Raw genomic sequence first — 13,165 nt, 5'->3', positions numbered from 1 at the left:
ACTAAGAGGACATTTTTCTAGTCTAAAAAAATACATGTGTGCTCGTCGTCAATAGATAGAATGCGCTTGGCCAAGGAGTTCACAACATTGCCATCCGGAAGTATAACGGACCAACACACAAACTCTGTGTAACCATGAACGTTTATAGTCAGGTTAATACAGTTTAGTGAGAACAACTCACAAACGCGGATGGCAAAAACAATAACAAAGGCCTGAGTGACGTCATCTGCATACTATCTATACACATCATCCATCCTCGCTACTTACGCATCGTGTTCGTAAAAATCTGAACATCTTGGGACTAAAATAGTTATTATACCATTTTGTGACTCAGTATGTAACCTGTAGAAAGTTCGAAGTTGACGTCACTCAGGTCTTTGTTATTGTATTTTGCCATCCGCGTTTGTGAGTAATTCTCACTAAACTTTATTAACCAGACTATAAAAGTTCATGGATACACTCAGTTTTGTGTGTTGGTCCGTTATACTTCCGGATGGCAATGTTATGAGCTTCTTAGCCAAGCGCATACTATCTATAGATAGTTCGAAGATGACGTCACTCAGGTCTTTGTTATTGTTTTTTTTTTGCCATCCGCGTTTATGAGTAATGCTCACTGATGTGTATTAACCTGACTATAAAAGTTCATGGATACACACAGTTTTGTGTGTTGGTCAGTTATACTTCCGGATGGCAATGTTATGAGCTTCTTAGCCAAGCGCATACTATCTATATATTTTATTCATTGGAAGTACTCCGGATGACTGGTTACACACTTCCAATATGTTTTGAACCAGAGCAGAAGAATGTGTGACGTCATGAATTCTGCTTCCCATTGTGACCAGCATTAGATTCACCTACCAACGACAGATGGTCAATAGGAGCGATATACAGTTGGTTTTTTATTTTATTATTGACACATTTGAAGTTTGGATAACTCAAGAGCTATGTAAGATTTCATCAAACGGTTTTTTGCCATATTATGTGTAGAATTTATTCAAGTTATGATTGATATAAGTTTTAACAATGTGCATCCTTTTGGAACTGAGATATGATGTCATCAGTAGAAAAGGGTAATTTTGACATAAACAATAATAGTAATAGATAACCTTTGTATAGCGCATTTTAAAAATTATATAATGCTGAATGCGCTTTACCTTGGTTGAAAAAAAAATGCATCTCTTGTTCCACAACCCACACCCCCCCCCACCCCACCCCTCCCCTCACTAATAGCAGACCCAGAATTGAATATTCACACATAGGGTTATAACCATATAGTATGTCTCAGATTTAAAATAGGCAGACGTGAAAAGGAAAGGAAATGTTTTAGTTTCGATTTAAAAAAATTAATTGTTGGTTTTCCCCTGATGGTTCTAGGGATAGAATTCCAAACACGGGGTACCATGACAGAAAAGGATCGCCAGCCAAAACAATTGTATTTAAAAAAAGGAATTAAAAGTTTAGTTTTATCAGATGATGACCTTCATGATCTGGAAGGTGTATAAGCAGGGACGGCTGGTAATAATGGGCAGGGTGGGCAAATACCAGCCTGTTTTTTCAAGTTATAAGTTGTATTACCAGGTCCGAAATAATCAAATTTAAATTAGATAATTTCAAAAGTTACTACTTAAACTTGATACTTCATACTGAAATCAATTTGTGTGTATTTTTAATAGATTGCGAATCACCATGCACCCCGTAATGCATAAACCAGGATACGCTCCTGTTCTTTTTATCACCCCCCCCCCCAACCACTCCACTCCACTCCGCCCACATCGTCATCTCATCGTCACGTCGCCTGACGGTGAACTAACTCAGATTTTTGCTGTCTGGCCTCTCTAGTACTAGGTCGGGCTAATTCAAATGAGCCCACCTTAATAACCAGTGAACACTGAATAGAGCTTTTGGCAAACAACTTTTTCTTATTTATTGCCTTACTTGTGTTGGTACCATTGATGTAATGACATTGGGAAGGTTCCAGTATTGAATTAAATTTATTAACTTACTAATATTATATCAATTTAGTATTAATTTGTGTTGTTTTTATATATTTGTTTATCCATTTAAATTATTTCTTTTTTTTTTTCTCGTTTTCTTTAGTACTTCTCAAAACTCATTTATTTAAATTGTTTTCTTTTTGTTTTTTGTTTTTTTTTTGTTTTTGTTTTTTAACAAATTAATTTGTTAGTTCTTTTTTTAATCATTATTCTTAAACTAATTACCGCTGTATTTTTATTGCCAGACTAAATAATTTTGCAAAACAATGTAATTTTCTATTGTATTCCCTCTAATAAAATAAAACACTTTTATTCAAAAGTCACGACTAAATAAATATATAAAATACAACCACCATTTTGGTTTTCTCAACAATTGAATTAGTATACGAGAAATACTCTTCTGAGTAAGGAGAGAGTTGAATTCTAAGTTATAGAGGAAATAAATACGTTTAAAGGAAGGGTGGGCAGTTTCCGTACTTGCCCGTCCTGAAGCTAATACATATAAGATGGTTCGCGATGAAGAGGCGGGAAGCTAGGGGTTGGTTGGGGAAGGAGTAAAGATAACACGGTCGTTATTGTGATAGTATAACGAATGCATGAGGAGAGATTGGTAACATTCTTTTGTCTTAATTGTATTGTGTGAATTATTGGCGAAAGCCTAAGATTAAATAAACTTTGTAATATCGTATGGTGGTAACCATCATTGTCGACGACATCGTCGTTGTCATCATCATCATCATCATCATCATCATCATCATCATCATCATTAACAACAACAACAACAAACAACAACAATATTAACAACAAGTACAACAATAGCAATAAAAACAATATCAACATCATCATACAATTTCCGTCATCGTCTCCACAACTATCATTCTAACCAACAGCACCACCAAAACCACTATCATAATGACATCCTCTCTCACCGCCTCGTCTTCCTCCTCCTCCTCCTCCACCACCACCACCACCACCGCTACCACTATTCCAACCACTACCACCACCGGCACAATCATTCTAACCAACAAGACAGCAGTAAAAATGATGCAATTTCAGCTCTGAATGAAACTCGAGTCATATCGCTGTTGTTGCTTCTCGATGAAAACTTTAAGGTTACTACATACTACTGAAAACCAGTAATGTAACAGAAATATTAATCTCGCCGTTGAGGGATTAAAGCATCTCTTTAATTTTTCGAGTGAATGAAATGGACTTCTGTTGTCAAGGTGTTGTCGCATTATGTCTCGTCGCTTTATTTTTTAGTTGTATTCTCTTTCGTGATTAATTTTTGAGTACGTTTGGAATAATTAAAATTTACTGGTATTGTCATTTCATTGTGATTATTTGTGGTTGAAATATTTTTTTTTAAAGGTGAAAAAAATTATAATTTAAAAAAAAAAAAAAATATATATATATATATATATATATATGACCGGATCATCTTTGCCCCACCACTGTAAATAGGCTAGAACCGCCACTGTGTATAAGGCTTTAAAAGGTTTTTAGACGGGGCTTCATCATTTAAACATTTAAAACATATCATTGCAATTTTGTAATTTAATCTCTCTCTGATTGGTAGAGTAGCCAGTGCAGTTTGTAGAGAATTGGGAGGGAGTGGGACCTAATATGACCTTTTCTTAAAATTAATTTTGCGGCCCTGTTCTCAATGACTTGAAGATGAGAGATTTTATCTTGACTTCCGCGAGGACGAGAGGCGCATGCGCACAACCAACATAACGTTCTCTCTCTAATAACTTTTCCGCCGGTGACGTCACAGACTATGGGTGACGTCCAATCAAGGGACGCTACTCTTCTGCTAATCTCATTTCCTACAGCGTCAATCATTCCCTCTACGTGGTAATTCAACGAGTCGATTTATCTTCATGCATACGACCCTATAGATGCTATACTTTTTGGTAAAATACTCATTCCCCATTGCAGTAATCAATAGGTGATAAAATAAAAGTGTTAACAAGGTGACTGGCTACTTCAACAGTCTAATCATCTCTGATTGCGGCAAGTCTCTTTAGATAAATATTTACCATTTTACAAAGGTTATCTATTTGTGTCTGCATGGGTACATTGTTATCAAAAAAGACCCCAAGGTTTTTAACACACAAAGATGACTGTATCGGGCATCCGTTGATAGTCATACTGACTGTTGATAAAACTTTATTTTTATTTTTTCCATTGGTGTTACCACATAACATCAATTCCGTCTTTTCACCATTTAACTCTAATTTGTTTGATTCCATCCAACACTTTACATCTCTGATACAATCCTCCATACATGTAATTGTGCGTCTATGTGGTCTAGTGGTATGACACTCGCTTTCGGATCCGAAGGTCCTGGGTTCGAGCCTCACTCGGCGCATAGTTGAGTCCTTGGAAAGGGCTCTATACTCACATTCTCTCACCGTACTCAGGTGTAAAATGAGTACCTGGCCGTTAACAGAATTGTTTCTGTCCGAAAAAAAGTGTAATAATAAACGTTATCGGCAAACTGTGAATTGTATCTGTCTAGCTTCTAGACTGAACAAACCAAAAGTAGACATATTATTATAATGGAATACTTGATACTGTTCGCGTCTGCTTCAGATTTTCATTTGACCTCAAGATTAAAGTAGTCAAAACACCCATTTTCTTTCATGTAAGTATAGATCAGTGTATATTACCCAGTTTTGAATTGTGGGCAAACTCTCAATTTTACCAATCAACAATCAAAACATGATCACCAGAGTACTGTACTGTAAGGTAAGTTCTCGATCCCAGGATCGGGGAGACTTTCCGACAGCTCCTACATCCCAGTATTCTTTCAATTTGTATTTTCACCGTTGATCTTTTGTCAGGCGTTTATTTATTCAATTTTCATCATATAGAAGCATTTTAAAAACTCTAGAACAAACCTTGATAGATTTGTGAAAGTTTAAAATTTCTTAATTTGACTATTGTTTTGATTCTCGGCCGCCATATTGATTTGTGAAGTATTGAAAGGTAGTGCAAAGCACTCCGAGGGTTTTTTTTCTTATTAGGATTAGCTCGAGATCGATGATTTTTTTCTATTAGGGTTAGCCATAAGTCTTAGCAAAGCTGCCAGGGTGTTTGATTTTCCTATTAGGGTTAGTTAAAGGTACTAGGTTTTATTTTTTCTTGGGGTTAGTTGAGGGAATATTATTTGAGTTGTTCCCTTTTGTAGGAGCTTTCGGAAAGCCTCCCCAGGATCGTCTTTCAACTCTTCTACTTCAGGTTTATTTTCGCAGTTAATTTTCTTACCACAACCTGTTGTCACCCACGGACAACTGTACGTTGCTGTGTCACGGGTCAGAGGCTATAATGGCGTACACTTCATGTTGGGCCACACAGAAAAATCAACAGAGGATGTACCAAGTTACACAGACAACGTTGTTTACCAATCTGCCCTCATTAAATGATGGTGGGTACAATATCGAATGAAAATAGTTCTTTTCCCGCGAAATTGGGGGCTTTTTACTAGTTTTATAAAAGAAGACAGATAATGTGGAGGTTTTGGGTTTCCCCTTTGTCAACAAAGCAAGATGAATGAAACTCTCAAAGACGAACGAGAGATGAAAGAATGTCTTAAGTGGTGTGTTTTATTCATCGTGTTTTGTTGACAAAAGGGAAAACCAAAACGTCCATATTATCTGTCTACGTTTATCAAATTGAAGTTCCATTCAATTTTCTATTGTTATTTATTTCTTTGAGCTTCAAGCAGCAACATTTTCATTATTCAAATACCAAAAAGAAGCTCCAATCAACCCTGCAAATTCGGCTAATAATATCTCAGCCACGGGACCTCACTATAAAGAAAAGCAGTGTAAAAATAGAGGGACAAATCCTACCTATAAGATAAGACGAAAAATGATGAATCTTTAAGCTGAATCATTTTGGTGATTTAGATATAGAATCAATTTGTGATTAAAGCATGAAAACTATGGAGTTCTTGCTGCATTAGTAAAGGATATAAAAATATAGAATTTACACGATTAAACGCAATGGATGAAAGTTTCTAAGCTAAATATTAACATACAAATTGGAATGGGTAAATCAAACATACGGCATAGGAGCGTAGCCATCGTTAACTTATGTCACATAATTAGGTTATATTATCATATTATAGTAATCGAGTACATTGGGTGGATTAAAAAGTGGAAATAATAAACGGTTATTTATTTAGATGTTCAAGCAGACAAGACGTGTTTGTTGACTCTGTCATTGATTTAATAATATATAAGCCCACAATATGACATAGTGTCAGAAGTGAACGTTATTCCCAATGAATTACCATTCATTAGAGGAATATTTATACAGTTAAGTAATTTGTATTAGATAAATATATATTTTTTAATTCATTACTTGTCATACCCGTCCCAGCTTCATACGAGGTTAAATAGGTCACACAACTATTTAAAGGATGCCTAAGTTTAACCCGCCAAATGAACTTAATTTTCAAAAGCCTGCATGGCAGGATTGGAAAGAGCGTTTTTCTAGATTTCGACTAGCAACGAAATTAGATAAAGATGAGGGGATAGTACAAGTCTCTACCTTGATCTACGCAATGGGACAAGAGGCAGAAAAGATTTTCAAGTCTTTTACATTTGAAAACGAAGAGGAGAAGGATGACTACGATGTCGTTCTTGCTAAATTTGAGGAATATTTCATCCCAAAGATAAATGTTATTTTTGAAAGAGCTAAATTCCACAAGAGAAATCAACAGGACAACGAATCCATTGAAGAATTTGTTAGGTCGCTGTATGAATTATCAGAACACTGTAACTTCAATGACAGAAACACGCAAATAAGAGACAGATTAGTCATAGGAATTCAAGATAAACATCTACGTGAAAAGCTTCAATTGAAAGAAGACTTAACCCTTGAAAAGGCCATTGAAATTTCGAGAAACCACGAATTAATTAAACAACAAAACTCAGAATGTTTAACCAGAGAAGTTGAGGCTATGAGCCTACGGAAAAAGCACCGGGAAGCACCGCCAATGAACGCGCAAATAGATTGCAGGAGACAAGGAGTATCCAGAAATCAAAATACTCAGAGAAACAATAAAAACAATTTCCCGTCCACAAGAGATAGGGGAGAGCCAATGTTATGCGGACGATGCGGAACAGTTCATCAGGCGAGAGCTTGTCCGGCTTATGGAAAAATTTGTTTGAAGTGTAAAAAGAAAAATCATTTCGCACGAAGATGTAAAAATACAAAGGATAGAGCAGTATAATTAGGTGCCCCAAACGTAAACAATAACAAGTTGCTAGTGATTTTCGTTAGGGGCCGGAAAAATTTACGCACAATATAGGTCTCCCAATTTTGTAGTTTGAGTTGTAGGCAATACATTTTCAGTATTGAAAATATGTTTACATAAAATCTAACAGTTGCAGAAATAATAATATAAGGCTAAATTATTCTGAAAATCAGGCTCCGAATAATTCTCGTTTTGTTCACACCAGCGCAATAATTTGCTCTGGTCTAAAAATAGATAGACTGTAACTTTTGATAAATTTTACCTTTTGTTCCATAAAATATCCATATCTCGACATTATTTGATGCATGATCGAGTATTTATGAATATGTGTTTCTTTTGCCACCTAACAGCCAAATTTTAAAGTTAATTTTTTCTATTATTTAAATTGGAACGTGAGCTGTCAAGACAGGAACATGTGGTTTGCCATGTGCTTCTAGACCTTTGTTTACGTTTGGGGCACCTAATTTTACTGCTCTATATCGGAGCGACATGTATCGATACCGAAATACAAGAGGACAACTTCTTAGGGTCAGTTCGAGACAAGGAGAGAGGTGAACTTGCGTGGAGTGTGAAATTATCAATCAACGGCAAGCTTGTCAACTTCAAAATTGACACGGGGGCAGACGTATCAATTATGCCGAAACACATTTTCAAGACCTTAAACTTGGAAAAGAAACTTCACGAGACTGATAATATATTGCAAAGTCCCGCAGGTAGATTAAATACAATCGGATTCTTTGTGCAGCCTGTCACGTACAAGACCAACCATTATAATCTCAGAATTTTTGTTGTTGACACGGAAAGTCCACATTGCCTCTTGAGCCGCGAGGATTCAGAAAGACTTAAGTTGGTAACCCGAATAAACGCAATCCAAATTCCTAGAACTGTCTTCGCCGCCACAGGGATAATGAAAACACAACCCGTAAAAATTGAGCTAAATGAAAATGCAGTGCCGTATGTAACAACTGTACCAAGCAGGGACGGCTGGTAATAATGGGCAGGGTGGGCAAATACCAGCCTGTTTTTTCAAGTTATAAGTTGTATTACCAGGTCCGAAATAATCAAATTTAAATTAGATAATTTCAAAAGTTACTACTTAAACTTGATACTTCATACTGAAATCAATTTGTGTGTATTTTTAATAGATTGCGAATCACCATGCACCCCGTAATGCATAAACCAGGATACGCTCCTGTTCTTTTTATCACCCCCCCCCCCCAACCACTCCACTCCACTCCGCCCACATCGTCATCTCATCGTCACGTCGCCTGACGGTGAACTAACTCAGATTTTTGCTGTCTGGCCTCTCTAGTACTAGGTCGGGCTAATTCAAATGAGCCCACCTTAATAACCAGTGAACACTGAATAGAGCTTTTGGCAAACAACTTTTTCTTATTTATTGCCTTACTTGTGTTGGTACCATTGATGTAATGACATTGGGAAGGTTCCAGTATTGAATTAAATTTATTAACTTACTAATATTATATCAATTTAGTATTAATTTGTGTTGTTTTTATATATTTGTTTATCCATTTAAATTATTTCTTTTTTTTTCTCGTTTTCTTTAGTACTTCTCAAAACTCATTTATTTAAATTGTTTTCTTTTTGTTTTTTGTTTTTGTTTTTTTGTTTTTGTTTTTTAACAAATTAATTTGTTAGTTCTTTTTTTAATCATTATTCTTAAACTAATTACCGCTGTATTTTTATTGCCAGACTAAATAATTTTGCAAAACAATGTAATTTTCTATTGTATTCCCTCTAATAAAATAAAACACTTTTATTCAAAAGTCACGACTAAATAAATATATAAAATACAACCACCATTTTGGTTTTCTCAACAATTGAATTAGTATACGAGAAATACTCTTCTGAGTAAGGAGAGAGTTGAATTCTAAGTTATAGAGGAAATAAATACGTTTAAAGGAAGGGTGGGCAGTTTCCGTACTTGCCCGTCCTGAAGCTAATACATATAAGATGGTTCGCGATGAAGAGGCGGGAAGCTAGGGGTTGGTTGGGGAAGGAGTAAAGATAACACGGTCGTTATTGTGATAGTATAACGAATGCATGAGGAGAGATTGGTAACATTCTTTTGTCTTAATTGTATTGTGTGAATTATTGGCGAAAGCCTAAGATTAAATAAACTTTGTAATATCGTATGGTGGTAACCATCATTGTCGACGACATCGTCGTTGTCATCATCATCATATCATCATCATCATCATCATCATCATCATCATCATAATCAATCACACACACATATTACAACAACAACAACACAACAACATATTAACAACAAGTACAACAATAGCAATAAAAACAATATCAACATCATCATACAATTTCCGTCATCGTCTCCACAACTATCATTCTAACCAACAGCACCACCAAAACCACTATCATAATGACATCCTCTCTCACCGCCTCGTCTTCCTCCTCCTCCTCCTCCACCACCACCACCACCACCGCTACCACTATTCCAACCACTACCACCACCGGCACAATCATTCTAACCAACAAGACAGCAGTAAAAATGATGCAATTTCAGCTCTGAATGAAACTCGAGTCATATCGCTGTTGTTGCTTCTCGATGAAAACTTTAAGGTTACTACATACTACTGAAAACCAGTAATGTAACAGAAATATTAATCTCGCCGTTGAGGGATTAAAGCATCTCTTTAATTTTTCGAGTGAATGAAATGGACTTCTGTTGTCAAGGTGTTGTCGCATTATGTCTCGTCGCTTTATTTTTTAGTTGTATTCTCTTTCGTGATTAATTTTTGATTACGTTTGGAATAATTAAAATTTACTGGTATTGTCATTTCATTGTGATTATTTGTGGTTGAAATATTTTTTTTAAAGGTGAAAAAAAATTATAATTTAAAAAAAAAAAAAATATATATATATATATATATATATTATATATATATATATATATATATATATATATATATATATATATATATATATATATATATGACCGGATCATCTTTGCCCCACCACTGTAAATAGGCTAGAAGCGCCACTGTCTATTACAACATTAATATTAACACACATTTGCTGTTACTGTCGGTAACGAGCTGGTCTAATTATTCTTCTCCCACTTCGCGTGACGTATGGTTGGGATGAAGATTGTGTAATAGCATCATTGGCATTATTGCCAACGTCTGTTACAGGACAATTGGCTTCACGCTCTTCCTCATTTCTGGGGGAAGGGTCGAGGTTGGAATTATAGCTGTTGTCGTCCCACTCCATTGTGTTGCCAGACGTAGTAGCTAAGGGCCTATTGTGCCTTGTAGGCATCATGTGTCGACGATTTCTTCTTAAAACGGACGTGCCTGTGTCCACTGTGTACGATCTTGGTGTTGGTTGTACGTTTATTATACGACCTGGCGTTGTCCATCCTTTCCTGTCATCCAGTTTGATTAAAACTCGATCCTGTGGTTGCAATGGTGGTAAGTCTCTAGCACCATGCCTTCGGTCGAACTGTGTCTTGTATGCGAATTTGCTGATTTCGTCATTTTGTTGGACAATGTTCGGTCTAATGTGTTGAGGTAGCAGGTTGTCTGGTAAAACTGGAATTGTTGTTCTCAATTCTCTTCCCATGCTAAGCATAGATGGAGTAAATTGCGTCGACGTGTGTTTTGAGTTTCTGTACGCAAGCAACGCAGTGAAAGGGTCTTTTTGACTTAATATTTTCTTTGCTATCTGTACAGCACGTTCTGCTTGTCCATTAGCTTGCGGGTAATGTGGCGAAGTAGTCTGATGCTTGAATCGCCATTCTCTCGAAAATTGCTTAAATTCTCTGCTGCTAAACTGCGGTCCATTGTCTGTGATCAGGATTTCAGGAATTCCGTGGCGTGCAAAGAAACTTTTTAGCTTCAGAATTGTGGTGACGGAACTCTGGTTTGGCAGGTATCCAATTTCAACGTAGCGTGAATAATAGTCGATTAAGACAATGAATGTTTTATTCTTGTGGTAGAATAAATCTGCAGCTGCTTTTTGCCACGCTCTCTCTGGTAGAAGTGTTGGCTTCAGTGTCTCCTTCCTGTTAGTCGGTCTTGCTTCTTCACATTGCTTACAATTTTCGATCATGCTTAGTATTTCCTTGTTGATGTCGGGCCACCACACTGATTGTTTTGCTCGTTCACGGCATTTATTGATTCCTTGGTGCCCCTCGTGTATTTGTTTCAGAACATCCTTTCTCATGCTTTGCGGGATAACAATGCGCTTATCTTTAACTACGAGACCATGAAGTGTACTCATGCTGCCTCTCTCTTCGTAGTACTTCTTCAAGCTTACAGGTACATTATTTTTGTGTTTCGGCCAACCTTGTTCGATTAGTCCTTTCAGTTGGCTCATTTCACCTTCTTCTTCTGACTTCTTTCTTATGACATCCAAGTCTTTAATTCAGAAAAGTGAGTGGAGCAGGCACTTATGTTGGTAACAACAAGATATGAAGTGAGTAGAAAAGTGCCAGAAGACAATAGAGAATAAAAATTTTCCGCGGCGGTGGTGGGGTTTGAACCTGCGACCTTATTGGTACGACAACTCCGCCTGGCAGGTGAGAGCGTGGCTCTACCGTGTGAGCTATCCACGAACACAAAAATATTCGTTTCAAACCCAAGTCATTTCTAGATCCCTCTCTCACCCACTTCTGGGACCGCCGATTCGTTCGCCCACCACCATCGCGAAGTATTTTGACCAGCAGTTAAGCTTAATAGCCAATATTCTCAACACAAACATATAACATAGAAACGATTGAGACATTGAGTATGCTCCGGTGTATGGGGTGAATTTTTAATTCAGAAAAGTGAGTGGAGCAGGCACTTATGTTGGTAACAACAAGATATGAAGTGAGTAGAAAAGTGCCAGAAGACAATAGAGAATAAAAATTTTTCAAACCCCACCACCGCTGCGGAAAATTTTTATTCTCTATTGTCTTCTGGCACTTTTCTACTCACTTCATATCTTGTTGTTACCAACATAAGTGCCTGCTCCACTCACTTTTCTGAATTAAAAATTCACCCCATACACCGGAGCATACTCAATGTCTCAATCGTTTCTATGTTATATGTTTGTGTTGAGAATATTGGCTATTAAGCTTAACTGCTGGTCAAAATACTTCGCGATGGTGGTGGGCGAACGAATCGGCGGTCCCAGAAGTGGGTGAGAGAGGGATCTAGAAATGACTTGGGTTTGAAACGAATATTTTTGTGTTCGTGGATAGCTCACACGGTAGAGCCACGCTCTCACCTGCCAGGCGGAGTTGTCGTACCAATAAGGTCGCAGGTTCAAACCCCACCACCGCCGCGGAAAATTTTTATTCTCTATTGTCTTCTGGCACTTTTCTACTCACTTCATATCTTGTTGACATCCAAGTCTGCATTCCACAGGTGTGTTTCAATGCTATTTACATACGCATTAACATCCATTTCCAACGTTTTATCTTCAATCTGGAGTGGCTTTCTAGACAGAGTGTCTGCCAAATGTAAGTCTTTCCCTGGTTTATAGATTGCAATAGGATTAAATCTCATAAGTCTCATCAGTAGCCGTTGACATCTCAGAGGTGTTCGGTCAAGGTCTTTTGTATTTATGAGTGGTACGATTGGTTTGTGATCCGTCTCAAGTGTGAACGACTTCAAGCCTATTAAAAATCTGGAAAACTTTTCACACGCCCATACAACGGCTAACGTTTCCTTCTCTATTTGCGCATATCCTCTTTCTGTAGGAGTAAGCGTTCGAGAGCAGTATGCGACTGGTCGTATTTCGTCTCCATGTTTTTGAAGTAGCGCTCCTCCCATTCCGTATGAGCTACTATCGGCTGTGACAATAGTTGGTTTTAGATGATCATAGAAAGCAAGCACTGGTGCATTCGTAATTATCGACTTGACTTTGTTAA

At 37.1% G+C, this 13,165-nt stretch overlaps 1 protein-coding gene across 1 annotated transcript; it reads left to right on the top strand.

The window, feature by feature from the left end:
• Nucleotides 1–6,426: 6,426 nt before the first annotated feature.
• Nucleotides 6,427–7,242, top strand: LOC144971696 (uncharacterized). Its single transcript, XM_078912770.1, has one exon. It carries the CDS (start codon nt 6,427–6,429, stop codon nt 7,240–7,242), a length of 816 nt encoding a protein of 271 aa, XP_078768896.1.
• Nucleotides 7,243–13,165: the final 5,923 nt, after the last annotated feature.

The sequence above is a fragment of the Berghia stephanieae genome, chromosome 4 (genome assembly GCF_034508935.2).
Source record: "Berghia stephanieae isolate SIO BIC M18660-M18661 chromosome 4, UCSD_Bste_1.3, whole genome shotgun sequence".
Taxonomy (NCBI): Eukaryota; Metazoa; Mollusca; class Gastropoda; order Nudibranchia; family Aeolidiidae; genus Berghia; species Berghia stephanieae.
Note: the sequence above shows the minus strand (reverse complement) of the source record. Positions and strands in the feature narration are given on the sequence as shown.

Excerpts from the sequence above, each read along its gene's own strand:
- LOC144971696 (XM_078912770.1), top strand. The coding sequence starts at position 6,427 with ATGCCTAAGTTTAACCCGCCAAATGAACTTAATTTTCAAAAGCCTGCA.